Source organism: Equus quagga, chromosome 17 (assembly GCF_021613505.1).
Source record: "Equus quagga isolate Etosha38 chromosome 17, UCLA_HA_Equagga_1.0, whole genome shotgun sequence".
NCBI lineage: Eukaryota > Metazoa > Chordata > Mammalia > Perissodactyla > Equidae > Equus > Equus quagga.
The window spans coordinates 4,474,893-4,494,846 of NC_060283.1; the positions used below are offsets into that span (position 1 = coordinate 4,474,893).

Below are 19,954 nucleotides of genomic sequence, written 5' to 3' on the forward strand. Positions count from 1 at the left end.
GACCCCCACACCCCTGGCGCCTGAGCATCACGCTGCCGTGTGACAAAAACAAAGTCCACCCACAAGGAAGCAGGAAGGGCTCCCTTAGCACGCCTGGCACAGGCCTGCGCCCAGTGGGTTTCTGGTTCTGCCCACCTGCACCTTCCCTGCACCAGCAGCGCCCGCGTATCGCCCCGGCTGCTGCAAGAGAGGTGCTGGACTTGCTTACAGAGCTGGACCTTACAGCTGAGCCGCTAGAGCAGCTTCCCTCCAACAGGGGTCCCCGGAGGCGCTTCGCTGGGTTCCCAGCGGACAAGGGACAGCGCGCCCTCCCTCTGCCTGGGACTCCCAGCCATGCTCGCCCACCAGCCTTCCGCAGCCCACTCCCCACCTTCCTTGTCAGCAGCACACTGTGTCCCCACAGCAGTGACACGTGCGGAAATGCACATGGCTCTCTTCACATCACGGTCATTTCCTCCTCTGCGTTTCTGCCCTTTTTGGGGGGTATGAAAATTGCAGATGACATATACACACGAATATAAACAAAGAGCTCTTTAAGGCCCGAATAGAATTTGTTGGTTTTTGGTGAATTGTAGGGCAATGTAATTTTATTGAGGCATTTTATATTACCAGGCCAAAATTATGTGCTCTTCTATTTGCAAATGCATTGGTTGCAAAAATTATGAAGAAAGCCCAGAACGAAAGACACTAATGAACATGCCCAACTACGTGGAAATTGGAGGCGTTGAAGGCAGCCATCATTGGTCACCAAGTAAATTTTCAGGACTACCAAAATTCAGAAAAGATAGGTAGGTACTCTGCACTAACCCTCATAGTGGGGCAAATTGAGGTTAATTTGAGAGGAGAGTTAAAACCCTGTATACACCAGAAGGGAAGCCTGTGTGTCCGCAGCGGGGGCACGAGGGACCAGCCCTACCTCACACCTGTTTCCTCAGAGGCCCCCCTGCCGAGCACGCTTTGTCCTATTCGTCCTCTTAGCTCGGCCCTTTGGGCCTCACGGTCTGAGTTACCCCTGTTTTGTACAAGAGCAGAAGGCCCTGCAGGGATCACCCCAGGCCGCTGACCTCAGACAATGTGGTCTCCAGACGGCAAATGCCTGTGAAGTGACAGCAAAGAGATGGGCTCACACACTCTACTCCTTCCTAAAGAGAGAAGGGGTTCACATTAGTTGGATGTTTTCCCATTTCATTATTTTGAGGCCAAATTATAATCCTAGTAGGTTTCAAAAGTTGAGTAACGATTATACTATTATTAGACTAGATTCATTCATATTTAAAAATGTCTTTGAGTTCCTCATGACGGGTCATGTCATGATAAAGTACCAGATGTCATTAATTAACTAATATCATTTTGAAAATCCAAGTTCATGCTTGTTTGCTTAGAGAGACATCAGAAACACTCATCATTGGGACCTGCAGAGGTCTTTATCAGTAAAAATTTACCAAACGTGGCTGCACCTTCTGGGAAGTTATGTGTGAAAATGTTATCTGTCCCCTGACGTCGGGACGTTGTGTGTCCGATGGAATGGGAGGGGGGCTCCGTACACTGGAGTCTGACCTCAAAATGTTACGACTCTTTGTGACATGTTCTTTCATCTTCAACAAGTCATTGCATATTGCCTTTATAGAGGGATTTTAACCAATCCCAACGTCCATCTCTATTTTCGTAATTCAGTGCTTTTTAATACTTTATAAAGTTTTCCCACTTGGGCAACTGTCTGGCTAAGTCACCATTGCCCCTGAGCTCAGAGGGGAAAGTGGCTAGTCCTGTGTGTTGGAGAACAACTGTCTTTGAGGCCCTTGCTCAGGGCTCCAAGGGGCATTAGGAGGCAAGGCCATCCTGACCGTGCGCCCCCAAGAATTGACGGCGAGGTAGGCCTCAGGGCCATTTGGCTTTCTGCAGCTCCAGTGCCCTGTGGGGAGGAGGGGCCGACCAACCCCACAGGGCTTCCCTTAGTGGGGATGCCCGCACAGAGCTCCATCCCAGGCTGCGCCGCGGTCTACAGGCACTTGTCTCATCTGAGCTTCCTGGTCCCTCCACCCCTGCCCGGCCCACGGGTTCCTCTGGGTTGCCTGGTGCATCTAATTGTGAGAAAATTTAAGAATCTGCCCTGAGAGGGATGTCAAGAAGCGGACAGCTTTACCTGTCCTCTATATTGTGTTCTAAAAGCAATCCTTGACATGGCCCCAGTTAATCGTTTCCACTGTTAGGAAGACAACGCACCTGGTGACATGTTCAGGCAGTATCATGACCGCATGCTCCTTGCAGAGAAAACAGCGGGGCGGTGGGCCGGGCCTTTGACTGGTCTATTTCCGACAGGCGGGCTCCCTCGTGCATCTCCTGGGAGGTGGTGGAGGCCACGTGCGCCTGTCTGCTGGCTCAAGGGGAAGAGGCGGAGAAGGGGCAGTGTTCTGAGTGCCTGGCCGAGCAGATGGTCCTGGAGGAGTTCGGGAGGTGCTTGGTGCAGATCCTCCACACTGAGTTTAAATCCAAGGGGTTGAAAATGGAGTAGAGCCCGAGGGAGTCAACGCGAGTGCGTGTAGAGTTTGTCTCAGCGTTCAGAAGGAAATCTATAGTTTAGAAAGGTTATTTTAAGGAACACGAGGCCCGGTCTGCATCAGCAGTGACATCCTTAGGAGCAAGCTTTCCCTCTGCCTCAGGGGACTCGGGGGGTGACTCAGGGTCTCTGAGGGGTTTGGCGATCAAAACGCCCCTTTCTGAGGGAGTGCGTGGCGTAGCCAGGTCGTCTGGACCAGAGCAGACTGCGGGTTCCTGTGACCCCGGAGAATTGTCTGCGCTCACACCGAGGAATGGAGGGCGAAGCAGGCCTGGAGAGAACAAAAGCCCATCCCTACTGACTTCACCCTCTCCCGGGGATTTTCCTCTAGAGGCTTCTCTGCATAAAAAACCATGATCTTCCCCCAAATTACTTAGAAATGAATTCTCCAGATGGGCTGCTAGGATACAGCTTAAAATCTCCAGAGAGCTGCTGAATACCCTGAAGAGTTTCTGAGTGTAGATGCTTCCCCAGAATCACATGAGTTATCAGGCTCTACCAGGGCCCCTGGGACGCCAGAGGAGGCCACACAGGCCATTCTTCCATCAGTAGCGTCTTGAGTTGTGGGACTGAAAATTATCTGGTTTTTATGTAGTTCTATTTGAATTGTGGAAAAGCTCTATTATCCAATTAATTTCTCCATAATTATTGTTATAATATTGTTTGTAAAATATGGTTAAAATAACTAGTTTGCAGAAACTAGCAGGTAAGATTAGTTAAGTTGACTCTGTTTTGGTTCTGTTGTGAAAGCAAAGAAGAATAAACATTTTAAACGTCTTCCAGTGTTGTAAGGAACTTAGTAACTGTGGTTAAGTTATTCATGTTTCTGTGCTCGCTGACCACGTTGGCCCCTTATAGAATGTTTGGGGAGCTCATTGACCAGCACCCTGTGAGGAAGTGTGGCTGGGGGCCCAGCCCCGGCACGGCAGAGGACGGAGCTGGTGTTTGGCAGAGCTGTATTCGGAACGGCTAATTCTAGTGGGAACCAAAGAGGGGAAAGGAAATACCTAATTCTTCTCCGTTGCAATGCCCTTGTGACCTTGGGATCCCGATTCTGGGGTGGAAGGCCAGAGGTAGAGACAGGGTGTAAGACAGTGGAGTTCTCCAGCAGCTGTGCCCCGCCCTTGCCCTGCGTGTGTGCCAGCCCAGCAACCCCTAGGACAGAGCAGGCAGGGGCGCTGCTGGAGGAGCCCACTTCACCTGTGGGGGCTGGAAGGGCACAAGGAGATGGGGGCCTTGTGACTCCCTTCTGGGGCCGCCTTCCTTCTGTGTTTCTCCCAGCAGCGCTGCCAACAGCAATATCTGCCGGCCGCATGGGTAACTCAAAACTTTCTAGTAGCCACATTTAACGTGGTGAAAAGGAACAGGCGAAATCAGTTTTAATAATCTTTTATTTAACCCCATATATCCGAAACGCGATCATTTCAACAAGTAATAAAAGTGACAATGATTGAGATAGTTCACCTTCTTTGTATTTCCAAGTCTTTGACATCCAGTGTGGATCTGGCACTCACAGCGCATCTCAATTGGCACCAGGCCTGCTCTAAGTGCCGAGGAGCTGCAGGGCAGGGCGGAGGGAGGGAGGGGAACAGTGTCCTCCGGCCCTCTTCTGAGGCCAGGGAAGGCCAGGCAGCCAGGTGGAGCCCCCTGCAGAGTCGGAGGCGGTTGTGGCCCGGAGGACCCCAGGGTACATGAGCAGACGCCCTCAGCGGGCCCTTCCCGGAGCCCCGGCTCTCCGGGGTGTGGGGCCAGGTATCCCGAGCTGAAGCCTGGAAGTCAGGGATAGGGCATCCTGGGGCCGGAGCCCGCAGGGGTCCTCTCCCGGGAGAGCTTAGTGAGGCGCTGCAGCTGGTGGGAAATTCACCCTGGGAAGCACACGCCGAGGCACAGCCGTGTACACAGCCCTGTGGGGCCCAGAGGCGGCTGTTCCGTAGGAGACGGAAGAGACAGAAGGCACGACTCTTTGTTCCTGGTAGAGAGCCACTGCCACTGTAAAGCCGCATAAAAACAACGATGAAAATAGTGCGTCCTCATCGGGGCGTGGCTCTGCCGCTTTAACTGCCTGCGTCTCTCTGCCCTGTCTCTTGGGCGCCCTTGTGACTAAGGTTAGACTATCTATTGAGGTTTTCTGTCTGTTTGTGTTTTTCCAGAAATGCCGCCTAGCTTAAACCTTGTATGTTCAAGAATCTGAGAAAAAAGTCTTTTAAAAAATGGCACAGAAAACTGTTTCTCTACTCACAGCTCTTCTGACACCAAACGTGTGGCATTTCTTCCCGTCATCAGCCCCTTCTCCCACTCTCCAGACCCCAGCTGGGTGGCCTGCACTTCTGTTCTGACAATGCCCGCGGTTAGTGTCAGGTCACACAGGTGTGAGCGCTCAGCCCCACAAGACTGCCCCCAACTCAGACACCAAGCACAGGCAGTGGGTCCCAGGTCACCCCTACTTCTCTCTGGCTTGGCTACAAATCAGAAGTTCCCACGACCCGTCCTCGGGTTAGACGGCCTCCTTTAACAGCTCGGAACTCGGGGAAGCCCTGACCTGCCATGACTGCTTTATCATCCAGGGTGCAGTTGAACAGGCAGATGCAGAGGTAAAGGGCGATGTTCAGCAGGGCCCTGAGCGCAGGAGCTTCTGTCCCCGTGGGGTTGGGGTGCACCACCTTCCCAGCATGTAGATGTGTTCACCCACCCAGGAGCTCTCCAAACGCCCTAGTTTCAGAATTTTTACGCAGGCCTCATCATGAGGCATGACCAATTATTAACTTAGTCTCCGGCCCTCTCCCCTCCCTGGAGGATGGGGCCGGGCTGAAGGTTCCTAGCTTCTAATCACGGTTTGGTCTTTCTGCTGACCAGCCCCCATTCTGAACTACCCAGGAGGCCCACCCAGAGTCACCTCACTGGAACGAAGGACACTCCTATCACCCAGGAAATTCCAAGGGATTTAGGGGCTCAGTGTAAGACGCTCCCATCCCCCCATCACTCAGGAAATTACAGGCTTTCAGGAGCTCGGTGTCAGGAACCGGGGACAGAGACCAAGTATGTATTGCTTATGCCACACGCTGAACATTTTCTTTCATGTGAGTTAGCCGCAAGTTTGTACGCAATACAGAAAACATGGGAACGGATGAACCGCCCTTAAGAGAGGAGCTTCTATTGACTGCAAAATATCTGCAGAAACCTACTCATCATCCTCGTCTTGGCTCTGAGGTTCTTTATCCCTCTACAAACCCTGCATGAATACCTGAAATTCTGCCAGGGTTGGTCTAATTTCACTGGGGGTACAGCTTAAAACCACAACAGAAATTATTGTATGAAGTTAAAATACTGGTTTAGAGAATTAAAGGTGGAAGTTTGATCCAATATAAAAATGATGGGAGAAGTTAGAGAATTGAAGAGACCAGCAGTTTGGAGAAAAGATAAGGACAACTGGAGGGGAAGGGGCAGCCCATTCTGCGGGTGGAGCTCTTTACAAAGGCCACTGGGCGCAGGGGGCAGGGGTGAGCGCTGGGTGCTGTCAGCGTTCTGGATTTTGGCCATTCTGATGGATATGTGTAGCGGTATCTCACTGTGGTTTTAATTTGCAATTGCCTAATAACATGTGATGTGGAGCATCTTTTCATGTGCTTACTTGCCATCTGTGTGTTTTCTTTAGGGAGGTACCGTCCAGGTCTTTTGCCCATTTTTCAATTGGTTGTCCATTTTCTTATTGTTGAGTTTTAAGAGTTCTTTGTATATTTTGGATAACAGTCCTTTATCAGATGTGTCTTTTCTTTTTTTTAAAGATTGGCACCTGAGCTAACAACTGTTGCCAATCTTCTTTTTTTTTTTTCTTTCTGCTTTTTGTCCCCAAATCCCCCCAGTACATAGCTATATGTTCTAGCTGTGGGTCCTTCTAGTTGTGGCATGTGGGACGCCACCTCAACGTGGCCTGACGAGCGGTGCCATGTCCGCACCCAGCATCCAAACCGGTGAAACCCTGGGCCGCCATAGCAGGATATTCGAACTTAACCACTCGACCACGAGGCCAGCCCCTGAATCAGATGTGTCTTTTGCAAGTGTTTTCTCCCATTCTGTGGCTTGTCTTCTCATTCTCTCGACAGGGCTTTTGCAGAGCAGAAGTTGTTAATTTTAATGAAGTACAACTCATCAATTGTTTGTTTTGTGGATCATGACTTTGGTGTTGTATCTAAAAAGTCACTGCCATACCCAAGGTCATCTAGATTTTCTCCTATGTTATCTTCTAGGAGTTTTATAGTTTTGCATTTTATATTTATGTCTGTGATCCACTTCGAGTTAATTTTTGTGAAGAGTATAAGGTCTGTCTTTAGATTCATCTTTTTGCATGCGGATGTCTAGTTGTTCCAACACCATTTGTTGAAAAGACTATTTTTGCTCCCTTGTATTGTCTTTGCTCCTTTGTCAAAGATCAGTGGACTATAGTTATGGGGGTCTATTTCTGGGCGCTCTGTTCTAGTCCATTGATCTATTTGCCTGTTCTTTTGCTGATAGCACGCTGTCTTGTTTACTGTGGCCTTATAGTAAGTCCTGAAGTCAGGTAGCATCACTCCTCCATCTTTGTTCCTCTCCTTCACTGTTGTGTTGGCTGTTCTGGGTCTTTTGCCTCTCCATAGAAACTTTAGAATCAGTTTGTCTATATTCACAAAATAACTTGCTGGGATTTTGATTGGGATTGCATTGATTCTATAGCTCAAGCTGGGAAGAACTGACATCTTGAAATATTGTCTTCCTATCCATGAACATGGAATATCTCTCCAATTATTTAGTTCTTTGATTTCATTCATCAGAATTTGTCATTTCCCTCATATAGATCTTATACATATTTTGCTAAATTTATACTGAAGTATTTCATTTTTGGGGGTGCTAACATAAATGGTATTGTGTTTTAATTTCAGATTCCACTTGTTCATTGCTAGTACATAGAAAAGTGATTGATTTTTGTATAGTAATCTTGTATCCTGCAACCTTGCTATAATTGCTTTTTAGTTCCAGGAGTTTTTTGGTTGATTTTCAGATTTTTTACGTAGGTGATCATGTCGTCTATGAACAAAGAAAGTTTTATTTCTGCCTTCCCAATCTGTATGCCTTTTATTTCCTTGTCTTCTTGCATTAGTTAGAACTTCCAGTACCATGTTGAAGGGAGTGGTGAGAGGGGACATCTTTGCCTTGTTCCTGATCTTAGCAGGAAAATTTCCAGTTTCTCGCCATTAAGTATGATGTTAGCTGTAGGGTTTTGGGTAGATGTTCTTTATCGAGTTGAGGAAGCTCCCCTCTATTTACGGTTTTTATCATGTATGGGTGTTGGATTTTGTCGCATACTTTTTCTGCAATTACTGATATGATCATGTGATTTTTCTTCTTTAGCCTGTTGATGTGATGGGTTACATTATTTGCTTTTTGGATGTTGAACCAAATTTGCATACCCAGAATAAATCCTACTTGATCATTGTGTATAGTTGTTTTTATACATTGTTGGATTCGATTTGCTAATATTTTGTTGTGGATTTTTGCATCTGTGTTCATGAGAGATATTGGCCTGTAGTTTTCATGTAATGTCTTTGTCTGATTTTGGTGTTAGGGTAATGCCAGTCTCATAGAATGAGTTAGGAAGTGTTCCCTCTGCTTCTATCTTCTGGAAGAGATTGTAGAGAATTGGAATAAATTTTTCCTTAAGTGTTTGGTAGAATTCACCAGTGAACATATGAGGGCCCTAAAAAATATTTTTAATAGCTTTTTAAAAAATTAAACTTTTCATCTTGAGATAATTGTAGATTCGCATGCAGTTGTAAGTAATAATACAGAGAGATGCTGTGTACCTGATTATCCAGTTTCCCCTAATGGCAACATCTTGCAAAACTTTAGTACAGTGTCAGCCAGGATATTGACATTGACACAGTCAAGATGCAGAGCATTTCCTGTCACCTCAGGGATACCTCAAGTCATCTTTTTAAGGTCACACCCATTTCCCTCCTTTTACCACCCGTTCCTGACCCTTGGCAGCCACTAATCTGTTCTCCATTTCTATACTTTCATCATTTCAAGATTGCTATATACATGGAGTCATGCAGTTTGTAAGATTTTAGGATTTTCTTCACTCAGAAGAATCCTCTGGAGATCCATCGTGTTGTCGTGTGTCGCGGTAGTCTGTTGGTTTTTATCGCTGAGTCGTAGGTACAGGGTGTGGATGGCCGCAGTCTAAGCACTCACCGACTGAAGGCCATCTGGACCGTTCCCTGTTTCGTCTATCATGAATAAAGCTGCGCTGCACATCTGTGTGCAGGTTCTTGGCTAAAGGTACGTTTTCATTCGTCTGGGATGAATGCCCAGGAGGGCATGGTAGTTGCATGGTTAATTTTTAAGGAAACTGCCAAGCTGTTTGCCAGACTGGCTGCCTCGTTTTACATTCTCACCAGCGAGGTATGAGTGATCCACTTTGTCTGCAGCCTTGCCAGCGTTTGATGGTGTCACTTTTTTTTTGTTTCAGCCCTTCTAATAGATGTTTAGTGGTGTCTCATTGTGGTTTTAATTCGCATTCCCCTGGGGGCTAATGCCGGTGAACCTCTTTTCATGTGTGTGTTTTCCATCTGTGTATCCTCTTCTGTGAAATGCCTGTTCGTGCATTTTGCCCGTTTTTAGTTGGACTTTTTTTTACTCTTGATTTTGGGGAGGTCTTTATATGTCCTAGCTAACTGTCCTGTGTGGGACACGCAGATTGCACATATTTTCTCCCAGTCCTAAGCTTGTCTTTTCATCCTCTGCCTTGATAGGAATTGTGTTAAACCTGTTTATTAATGTGGAGGGAATTGGCCTCTTTGCAGAGAGGACAAAAAGAAAAAAATCCCAGGAACTCACTACTGTGTCATTCCTCTGGTCCCGAGGTCCCCAGCTGGTTGGCCTGGTTCTCGACCTTTCAGAATCTCCTTAGGTTTGCTTTATATGGAGCATCCAGGGGTTCTCACTGTTTTTAGCAAGAGGACGACAGAAAGGTCTGTCTGCTCCATCTTCCTGGAAGTGGACGGCAGCAAACTTTCTTTCTTTAAGTTGGCTCACAGGTTGTCAAGCTTCCTGCTTTCTGGAGCCTTCTTAGTTTTTATCATGGTGCAATAGGGTAAACCCACACATTAAAATGGACCACTGGAATCTTTTTTTTCACAGTGCATTAGAAACAGAAGTCGACGGGCTGCATCTTAGAAAGTGGTCAGCTGTGACCCTTCTGTCTTTCTTAGACCCCTCTCCTGCGCTCGGACCTCCCCAGCTTCCCGATGCCTCTCTTCCTAAACGTCCCGCTCTCCTCCTTGCCCGGGCCCTGGGAGCAGGGTCTCTTGCTCAGCCTGGTTGCCCACTCACCTGCCTACTGGGGCAAGTGCCATCAAGCAGCCTCGCTCTGGGCAGACACTGGGGGGCCGGCGGGGCCCCCTCCCCCATCCTCGGCCCCAGATCTAAGCAGCAGCAGGATTCTGACGCTGATCAGCTTTCATGACTGCTCACTGGTGGAGTGGAGACGGCCGCCCCCTCCAGGTGGATTCTCCTCGTCCTCCTCTCAACCAGCCTGCTGGGTTGTTGGCAGGACTGTCGGAAAGCCTTCACTCCCCGGGGGGCTGGTGAACTCCTTCCCTTGCAGATGCTGCCGTTGTTGGCACCTGGTTTATCTGCTATGGCTGTAGCCAGGTCAACCGTGTTCTCTCTGGGAAGTAAACAAGTATCTTCTATAGAATTCCTCCGAGAATTGTCACTTTTTTGGCCAGCAAATGGCACCACAACTGCTCCCTGTCCCTCATTCCCCTCCCTCCCCTTCCAGCTGCCACCGCCTCCCCCCTCTGTTTATTCCTGAAAGGAAGGGAAGCTTTGGAGAAGCAGGTGAATGACTGGCTGGGTGAGACAGGTGCGCTCTGCCAGCCCAGGGCCCACACATCTGCGCCGAGGCTGGGCTACCCCGGCCGTCGGCACCTCTGCTCAGGAAACACATGTCATGGGCTCCACTGCATGCCAGGGGCCGTGCTAGAAACCCAGAGATCTGCACAGTCTTATCTCTGTTCCTTCGAAGCAGGGAGTTACAGTGTAATGAGGAGGGACAAATCCACAACAGAATTCGAGTAACAGGCATTCTGATTGGGGGAGCACTGCATGCCTGCAGCCCCAGCAGGAAGGGCGTCCTTGAGAAGGCAACCCCAGAGCGGGATCCTGTGGCATGTGTAGGAGTTTACCAAGCACTGGGAGGGACGTGTGCAAAGACCTAGAGTGAGCGAGGCTGGGCCGCGAGCTGCAGTTGGTGGTGGTCTGGAGCTCAGAGCGTGAGGAGGCTGGTAGGGCAGGCTGGGGTTGGGGACAGGGGTGTCAACAGATGGCGGGGGGGAGATGAGGGGGAGATGCGGCAGGAAGGCTGCCGGCTGTGGGGCTGGAACGAACAGGCAAGCTGTGGTCTCTGACCAGCCGCAGCGGTGGCAGCAGCACCCCCGGGCACTTGGTGGGAGTGCAGATTCTGGCCCCCACCTCCCACCCCCATCCCGAGGGCCTGGGGATTCATGCCTGGCAAGGCCTCCAGGGATCCTGGTGCCCGCCCAAGTCCGAGGGAATTAAAGAAACAGTGACAGAAGAAATGAGGCCGGCCAGCGGCAGGGAGGGAGGGCGGGCCCAGTGTCAAGAGGATGGGGATGGTGGTACTGCTCCCTGAGCTGGGACTGGGCATCTGTGTCTGAGCGTGGCACACACAGAGGGGGGAAGAGTGGGACGGAGTCCTGGAACCACAGGGAAGCGGCAGGCCCCTCAGAGCCGTGAAGGTTACGGAGGGAGCCGAGGGAGGGGAGCCAGGGCTCGGGTCCCCACCAGAGCCGGCTGCTTCCCAGAAGCAGGTTGTCAGGCAGCGATTCTCACGCTTGGCTGCACCTGGGGGAGCATTAAAAACACGTGCCCCAGACTCTGGCTGCAGTGGGGTGGGGGCCACCTGGGCCCCCCGGATGATGCTAATGTGCAGCCAGGGCTGAGAGCTACTACTGGGACAGAAATCCTGGACAGATGCATCACACTTCCACCTCAGATCTCCTCTGCTGGAAACTCAAAGCCGCGTGTCGTCATGGAACTTCACGGAAAGCCTTCCTTCCTCACCTGTCTCCTCTGTGGATCTTCTGGGATGATCTTTGTATCTCTGCTCAGAGACCCAGCCAGGCTCCGCCATTAGCCGTGCTGCTGCCACACGCTGCCTGTCACGCAGCACTGACTCAGCACACATCTCCTGATTATAAAGCACCTAGGATCCTCATGGTACTTAGCTCTGTACCCCGCCACACGAATCTCAGGGCTGCCCGTGTCACTGCCCCCCTCCCGGCCCCCACCCGCCGGCTGCTTCCTTTCTCCTTAGCATTGATCATCTTCACAGACACCAACGATTCCCTCATCCATTATGTTCGGGGTTGCTTTAGACTTTTTGTTCCCTGAGAATAGGCTCCTGGAGGCAGGGGCTGAGTTTTTGTTTGTCTCAGTAACAGACTTACTTTCATACAGTCAGCGCCACTTAACGATGGGCACACGTTCTGAGAAACGCATTCTTAGGCTATTTCGTCCTTGTGTGAACATCCTAGAGCGACTTACACAAACCTGGATGGTAGAGCCTGCTGCACACCCAGGCTGTGTGGTCCTTGTCTTATGGGACCACTGTCGTATATGCGGTCCATCATTGACCAAAACGTCGTTGTGCAGCACGTGATGTAATTATGTTTGGCTTAGCCTAACGATAAGATAACTTATGTTCCCTGCTATGCAATGACAAGAGGAGGCGTCTCGGAGAAGGCTCTCGATGGTGGAATTTGGGTTTAAAACTTTTATCTTATATACACGATTATAATGAAGCTTTATCTTTTAAAACACATGATGGCAGTGGTGACAAGACTTCAAGGAAGAAAACGACAACCCAAAGCAGTTGCTGTTTTTTATTTTGCCACTCAAAATCAAATAATTACCAAAGGACGAAAACTTCACATGAGAACAGCACAGCATCCAGCAGAGAGGACTGGAGCGGTTTACCCTGCGGCAGCTGGCATAGCAGCCAGCATCTTAAAGTTTGACTTTCCATGACAGCGCACACACAGGTGCCTGCGGGCGTCCTCAGGCCTGCTCCGTGTCTTCCGCGGAGGCTACTGGCAGGAGATCGGGCAGGTGCTCCAGGGCCCCAGCCTCTGCAAAGGGAGGGACCGCGCTTAGGCAGCAAGCCCCAAAGGCGCACGTGGGAGAACCCCAGCTCGCAACACCCACCACAGAGCAACCGTGGTCGTGCTCCCTGGAGGGGCTCCGATCCATCCCAAACTAGGCACCGGTCGTATTTCTCCCCTTTAAATGATTTACTAACTCGCATACCCTTGAAACTGTCAGGCTTTTAAATTGATGCTTTCAAAAAGAAGTATAATTCTTGTTTGAGTAACAAAAGTAATCTCCTAGTGAAGGAAGTTCCACATTACAAAATTCAAAACATAACAGAATAAACTAAAAACCAAGGAGACCCTTGAAGAGCCGGCCTGCCCTTGCTGGGAAAGTCAGCGCAGATGGTGGCTGAGATCTCCCCGCAGGCTCCATGGGGCTCAGACAGGGGACTGGGTGACCTGGCTTTGAGATTTCTGACGCGCACAGTCGTTTCCACGTCCTTCTCCCACCCGCTCCCTGCCCGGGGTCGGCTCTGGAAGGAGCCACAGGCCTGAAGTCTCCTCCCTCCGCGTCTGCCCCTCCCCCCGCCCACCGGAAGCCCTTTAACCAACGCAGTGGAGCCAGAGAGCGGGCAAAACAGAACCGAAGACGAGCCTCGACTCTTCCACATGCCCAGCAAGGTTGTGAAGTGACAGGCAGATGTGGCTCCTGGAGCGGCAGCGCGGCCCGTGTGTGCCCAGCCCAGCCCAGCGGCTGACTCTCAGAGCGCCTTCCGCAGGGGCAGCCTTCGCCCTGCTGTCACCGTGATTGAGGCCAGACTCGCTGCTGAATGAATATGATAATGAGGGATGGGAGCGCTAGGGCCGAAATGGGCCCCGGGGGCGGGGCGGGGGGCTCAGCGCCACAACATCCTAGGAAGTACTAGACACCAGGGCGGAGCGCCGTTAGACTTCAATGCAGCCTGCCTGCAGGAAGGCTGCCGGAAGAAAAGCCGCACTCTGAGAAACGGGCTCCTGTTTGTTTACCCTGCTCACCACACCCGTTTTAAGATGGCCCATAGAGAGCCTGTGGCCGTGAAGCTCCAGCAGTTGTCCCATGTCATCACATGCCTCCAGCAGAGGGAACGAACCGAGGCCCTCTGTCCTTAACAGTGTTGCCCTGATGACCCTTTCCAGGGACAGGGTCGGGGCGGACAGCAATCCGGGCCCCTCTGCAACCAGCTCCGGTTCCCGTGCCCTGTCATCCCAGCCAACAGCTGGGACTCGAAGTATGAAAGTGGATGATAGTTGCTTCCCAGTAGGAGTCTACAGAACCCTTTCTTGCTGCCTTTTATGTGCCCAGGGCTCTAAGAGGTGGAAATTTAAAGGTATACTTCACATACCTTTGAGATGCAAGAAATTCAGAAACTCGATTATCGTGCGCACAACATTGTTCTCGGGCAGCGGCCTGTCATAGCTTCCTGGAAACCAGAAAGGATCCGCGCTTACAGCCCACCCTAACGTGCTCCATCTTATAACATCACCGTCCAAGGAGAGCTGGAGAGCTGGGCGTCACTCTGTGCGCCCAGGGTGGGGGGAAACGAGAGTGAAGGAGCCCCACTCCCGCCACCCTGGGAGGGAGAGGCGGAGGCACTCGGAGCCCCCTCACCTGGCCTCCCTTCGTCTTCAGGCTGGAGTTCCCTCTTGCCAGCGAGGCCGTGCTTGTCATGAAATGATCTGTGGTTGTCGATGGCATCTGTTTGCAAATCAGAGAGGACAGCACTGAATGTCATTACTGTGATCGTACCCTCCACTCTCCCAAAGAAGGACACACAGCTGCTTCTAACCCAAACGCACACACACTGGACTGTGAAAACAAGGCCACCGTGTAGACCCACGGAGGAGGGGGAGCCATTCTCGTGGAACTTCAGGTAAGACTCTGGGCCGGGCCGAGGCTCAGTTCTTACGCCGGTGCTGGGGCTCTAGAGAGAGGAGGGACCCACCCCCCCATCACAGGGGAGAGGAGGAAGCATGTGGCTCCAGCAGAGCCGGACAGGTCCCAGGGAGCACAGGCCCAGTGCAGCGGGTGAGGGGGAGGGCCCAGGAGCGTCCTAGAGGTGCTGGTGACCGAGCTGGGTGCCTCCCAGGCGACAACAGGGACTGGGGTCCTATGTCCTCAAAAACAAAGAAAAAACCAAAGAAGTTTAAGTTCTGATGTAATCAGATTTTTAGTTTTCAAAGATCACTCTGGCAGCTGTGTGGGAGATGGGAGAAAGAGACAGAGACAGAGAGGAGAAGGAGGAGGAGTCGGAGGGAGGGAGAGGAAGGACGATGAGTGACTCTGAGCGTGTGTGTGTGTGTGTGTGTGTGTGTGTGTGTGCGCGCGCGCGCGCGCTGAAAGAAAGAATGAGGGCTCTGGACCAAGTGGGCTGGAATGAAGAGAGGGGTGGATTTGGGGCCGTTTGTGAGGACAGGAGACAAGGGCGAGGAGCATGCTCAGGGCTTTGGCTACTTAGCCTGGTGGGTTGTGTCATCTGTAAGGCGAGACAAAAAAAATGATTCCTCCTTCCAGAGACGGAGCTCTTAGCACTGAATTTAGAGGGACGATGAATAACTGGGTCCTCGCGACGGGCCCTTGACGGTCGTCAGGCTCCCACTGTCTTCAGCAGCAGCTGCTGCAGACACGACCTTTATGTTGGCAGTGTCTGCGCTGACAACAGATGTCAAGGGCATCCTGTTAGGTTGTAAAGTAAGAGGACAAAGAGCTGATCTTGATGGATCAGCTTGACAGAGACAGAAACTTGACAGCGACAAAGAGTTTGTTTCCTGACTCAGGATTCAAAATCTTCTCGGTGAGTGTATTTTCAATATTCCAAAGTCACATGGATAAATATTTTTCTGAAGAGTTCCTCCTTTCTTTTGGGCCAGAAGCACACAGAGACAAGGTGCTTTCTGAGTGACAAAATTCAAGGTGGCAAAGGGTTCAGGGAAATGTGTCCCCTTTGAGCCAGTCCATCCCTCATGCAGGCGAGGCCACTCCATTTATGGTGAGAAGCCCATGCGGGCGCCTGCTGTTGCTTTTGACCTGAGACCAAGGACCTGCCTGTGGCCCCTTTTTGTCCTCTCTCAGCCTGTGTTTCTCAAAGCACGGCCCTCAAGGACCCTCCAGGTGACCAGATCAACAGCCGTCTGCAGTGGGAGAAAGTCTGGGTGTGAACTTGGGGTTGCACTCAGAGGGCTCCCCGTGGTGCTTTAAATGGGCACCGCTCTTCCCAGTTACTCTGGTGGGATGGTAGACGAGCTACATGTTGTTGGCCTCCTTTCCCAGCAGCAGGAGGCAGGAAGTAAATGGGGGAGGTGTTCTTTTAAGGTTGATGGCTGTCCCAAAGCCAACCATGCCTGCGAATTTGAGAGGCACAAGCAGGGAAGAGATTGGAGGGGAAGTGAGGCCTCCCCTCCAGCGCCTCCTTTAAGGTGATGAAGACCTGGAGGTGCCCCTGCAGCCAGAAGACATGCAGGAAGCAGAGATGGGGCGGACAAGGGGAGGCGTCCACGCACACAGCCTGAGGGTCCCAGGGTGTCCCCTTCAGGCTGGGTCGCACAGCCTGTCTGTACACGCCGCTGCCTCCTGCTCCTGCTTAGCAATTCCACAGCACTGAGCAAACCTCTGTGCTCTGCACTTGGCGAGCTTGTCTGCGGACACAGCCATCAAACTAGGGGTGTCTGAAGTCCCCAGCAACTCTCCAGTCACTGGATTCTCTGCCTGATGAGTGTAATAAAGTTACTCTCACTGTGTCCAGACAATGTCAAGTTAAAGACAAGACACCAAGTATTAGTCCACCTACAGGATGGCAGAAGGCCCAACCACACACACTTGGGTTATATGCACACGCACACGCACACCCCCCCCCCACCCCACTCCTACCCCCCGTCTACAAGTTTTATCTGGTAGATTCATGGAGCAGAGCCAAGGCACAGGACGGCCTGAAACCCTGATGGACTAGTGCGCGTTGGCAAGTGTCCTCCCATTCCACATCTGGCCCCGACTTGAGCTTTCCAAGCAGAGAAGATGCTAATGAGGCAGGCTGCCGCGGAGCCTGGGGAGCCGGCCCCTTCTGGAAATGGTGGGCCTGGGAGCAGCTGATGCATTTCCTCGCGTCGCGGCACCCAAGGCAAGGGTGTGTCTCTCCTGTGGGGTCAGGTCGAAGCCCTGCCCACCGCCCCTGCCCGAGGGTCCGTCACACCCAGTGACACTTTCATATACTTAAGTCACCCGACCCCACCCCACGAACCAGTGGTCTGCAGGCTGACTAGTCACTTTGCCCCGCTGCTTTCTCTCCATGCGCCTCCTCCCACAGGCGCCGCAGTCAGTAGCGCTCTAGTCCTGCTCTGTACCTGCTGAGGCCACAGCGACGCTGACAGCACGGCGGGGCCCCTGTGGTGGCGTGGGCTGGGGAGGCCTGTAGGGCAGGGGACAGGTTTGGAGCAGGAGAGAGCGGTCTACATTTGGTTTGGGGTGAGCTTATTTTGGCTGTCCTCGGTGACTTGGAAGTTCCCATCTGGGGCTTGGGGAAACAGAAGACGGAGACGGGCTTCGGCGCATGGATGTCCAGTGCTTCGCGAAACTAAGGAGTGGAAGGGAGCGCTCGGGGAGGCACAGAAGGACCTGGGAGAGGGAGGGCCCAGAACAGAGTCCCGAGCAATGTCTGCCTTCAAGGACTGTAACCTGGGGAAGCCCGAGCAAGGGCTGGGGCTGAGTCCCACTGAGGTGCAGGGCAGGAGAACCAGAGGACAGAGAAGCTTCTGGAAGGAATGGTGCCTGGGTCAAAGGGAGAGTAGTGGAGACTGGCGAGGCTGCAGCTGACCCCGGGAGAGCTTCTGGGGATGGGCTGGGGGCAGCCCTGAGGAATGGAGGCAAAAAGGGGGAGCCTGGTGGGGAGGCAGGAGAGGGCCCAAGGGTCTGCCCAGCACAGGCCACAGGCCGAGTCACGGTTCCAGACAGGCCAGGTGGGGCGGGGCCCAGGCACCAGCCCATCTGCTACGAGTGAAGGAAGCAGAGTAAAGGCAGCAGAGGAGGAGGAGGCTACAGGTCTGGGATGCCTTTCAGGGACCGGGAACAGGTGCCAGCCAGGAACGTGGCAGATGTTTTAACTAACTGATGGTTAACCTGCCAGAAACCCATCCTGCCTCAAATGCGCCCCGTTTCCCTTTATCTGACTAAAGTGGGATATCAGCATATGAGAAGAATGACTGGCTACACGTGGAAAGAGCAGGATTAACACCAATGGCTCCAGCCCACATAGGAACAGGCTCCCCGCCAAGAGGCACGCGGGCGCGTCACTTACGTGGACCGAGAAGGTAGCCAGCGCTGTTCAGGGTCCAGCCTCTCTTTTCCTTCACCTTAAATGGGAGACAAGGGAGTCAGAGGGCCAGGACCCTGCCTGGAACCGCTTGCGCTGGCTCAAGGAAGCCCCAAAGGCAGCTTCCGTTTGCAGAACCCACCACGACCCCCTCTGAAGCGGTCACAGAATTTCAATGACAAATACACTTTAGCTCCTTGTTCCCACAGCCAGCCAGGTGTGCACACTGCCCAGCAAGGGGAGCATGAGGTGAATGCACCAGGCTTCCCAGGCAGAATGGAGAGTAGGAACAATGCACGTACTTTTGGAAGCTGCACGAAATCCCAGATTTGCCCCCAAATAAGCTATATCTGACATGAAAATAGCATTACTTGCTTCACCAAATAATTCGCTTTAGAGCCATAAGCCACAGACTCCTAGTGCACCCACTGCTTTGAAGGGATGCTGAGGAGCTGTGATAACACGGCTTTACTCTGCCGAGCCGACCGAAGGCGCTAACCCCCAGCACAGCAGCGTCCAGATCTACCGGCTTATTCCCGGGAGCTGTTTATGCCCCGGGAGAGGCGCGAGGCCAGGAGGGTCGGGGAGCGTCTCGGCAGAACCCCGCCCCCAGCGCGGCCTTTTGGAGCCGGCCGGCCCGCCGCCCCAGCCTTCCACGCCCGCACCCTCGGCGCGGGCAGGACCTGTTTGTTTCCATCCTGGTACGAAGCGCCCACCCTCCCGAGTCTGGTTCTGAGGCGGATGAGAGGGGACACGGCTTGGGGGCGTTCGTCCCCGCGCTGCACTTACCGGTGACCCGAGCCCCGGGGCGGCTGAAAGGGCCGCGGCGAGGAGCAGGGAGGCGAGCAGGAGGGCGCAGCCTCTGGGCATCTGCAAGGGAGGGCGTCGGGGGCGCACGCGGGGCTTAGGCTCGGACCCGCGGGGCGCGAGGGGCGGCCAGGAGCGGGTGACGAGGACCGAGCGGTTTGCGAGGCCCCCCGCGGCCGGCGCCCTGCTAAGGGGACAAGGGGACAGAGGCGGCGCGCCGCCCGGGGAACGTCCACCCGCAGGCGGGCGCTCTGCAGAGGGGAACCCGGAGAATCGGGGCCACCTCCCGCTGCCCCCACCCTCCAGGGCGCGCGGTACCTTGAGCGGCGGCGGGTCCCGGGCAGTCGGCGGGTCTCGGAGGGTCGGCGCGTCCCCGGGTGTGGGTGTCGGCGGGTCCCGGGGTGTCGGCGCGTCCTGGGGTGTCGGCGGGTCCCCAGGTGCCGGCAGGTCCGGGCGTCGGTCGGGTCTCAGGGTCTGGCCAGCCGGGGGCGCTCACCGCGTGGCGCGGCCTCGGGGACGCCGGGCGGGAAGCGCAGGGCCGGGCTCCCTCGACGTGTCAGCGCCCCCAGCCGCCGCCGCCCGCCGCTATTTATGCGGCGTGTCCCGGGAGCCAGCGGCCGCGTCACCAGCTGAGTTCCCGCCTCCCCCCTCCTGCCCTGCGCGCCCCCCCCCCACCCCCGCCCGCTTGCGGTCTGGAGGGGCGGGAGTGTCCGTCACCCGGTTCCTTAGGGGCTCCGAGCGCGGGCGGGAGGGCTGCGCAGTGGTCCTGTGTTATGGGGTGCAGGGGCGGGGCAAGGACAGCGGAAAGACCCCCAAACCCTGCTGGAGAGCCCCCATCACGCTAAATGGAGAACCCCATCGCCCCAGGAGAGCCCCCATCCGCCCACGCAGAGAGGCCTCTCCCGCCCCGCCAAGCTGAGTGTTAGGTTGGTTGATGTCATCGGGGACCCTGGAGTGACCAGGATACAGGACAAATGGTGATGATGATGACGCCACCCTTCATGTATCCCACATTTTAGTCCCATGAACCTTTGAACAGACAGCTCAGGCTACCCCCCCTCCCCCCCTGGAGAGCCATTTGCCTCTGTGGGGATGAGAAGGGA

General features: G+C 53.3%; 2 protein-coding genes across 2 annotated transcripts in view; one reads left to right on the plus strand and one right to left on the minus strand.

Moving 5' to 3' along the window:
• TESMIN (testis expressed metallothionein like protein) overlaps positions 1-2,512 on the plus strand; it is a 38,045-nt gene extending 35,533 nt beyond the window's left edge. The window contains exons 7-8 of the mRNA XM_046644098.1: positions 613-788; positions 2,320-2,512. Of these exons, the coding sequence (XP_046500054.1) occupies positions 613-788; positions 2,320-2,512 (369 nt within the window). The remainder of the gene's footprint in view (positions 1-612; positions 789-2,319) is intronic.
• A 10,013-nt stretch (positions 2,513-12,525) lies between these two features.
• GAL (galanin and GMAP prepropeptide) lies at positions 12,526-19,393 on the minus strand. The gene is made up of 6 exons (XM_046642802.1): positions 19,170-19,393; positions 18,834-18,914; positions 18,030-18,084; positions 14,354-14,440; positions 14,088-14,165; positions 12,526-12,744 (listed from the first exon to the last, which is right to left on the minus strand). Exons 2-6 carry the CDS (start codon positions 18,912-18,914, stop codon positions 12,674-12,676), a joined length of 372 nt encoding a protein of 123 aa, XP_046498758.1. The 5' UTR covers positions 19,170-19,393; the 3' UTR covers positions 12,526-12,673.
• Between the last annotated feature and the right edge of the window lie 561 nt (positions 19,394-19,954).

Excerpts from the sequence above, each read along its gene's own strand:
- GAL (XM_046642802.1), bottom strand. The coding sequence starts at position 18,914 with ATGCCCAGAGGCTGCGCCCTCCTGCTCGCCTCCCTGCTCCTCGCCGCG. Across the intron at positions 14,166-14,353 it reads TGAAGACGAAGGGAGGCCAG|GAAGCTATGACAGGCCGCTG; the intron begins GTGAGGGGGCTC and ends TCTGGTTTCCAG. Across the intron at positions 12,745-14,087 it reads GAATTTCTTGCATCTCAAAG|AGGCTGGGGCCCTGGAGCAC; the intron begins GTATGTGAAGTA and ends CTCCCTTTGCAG.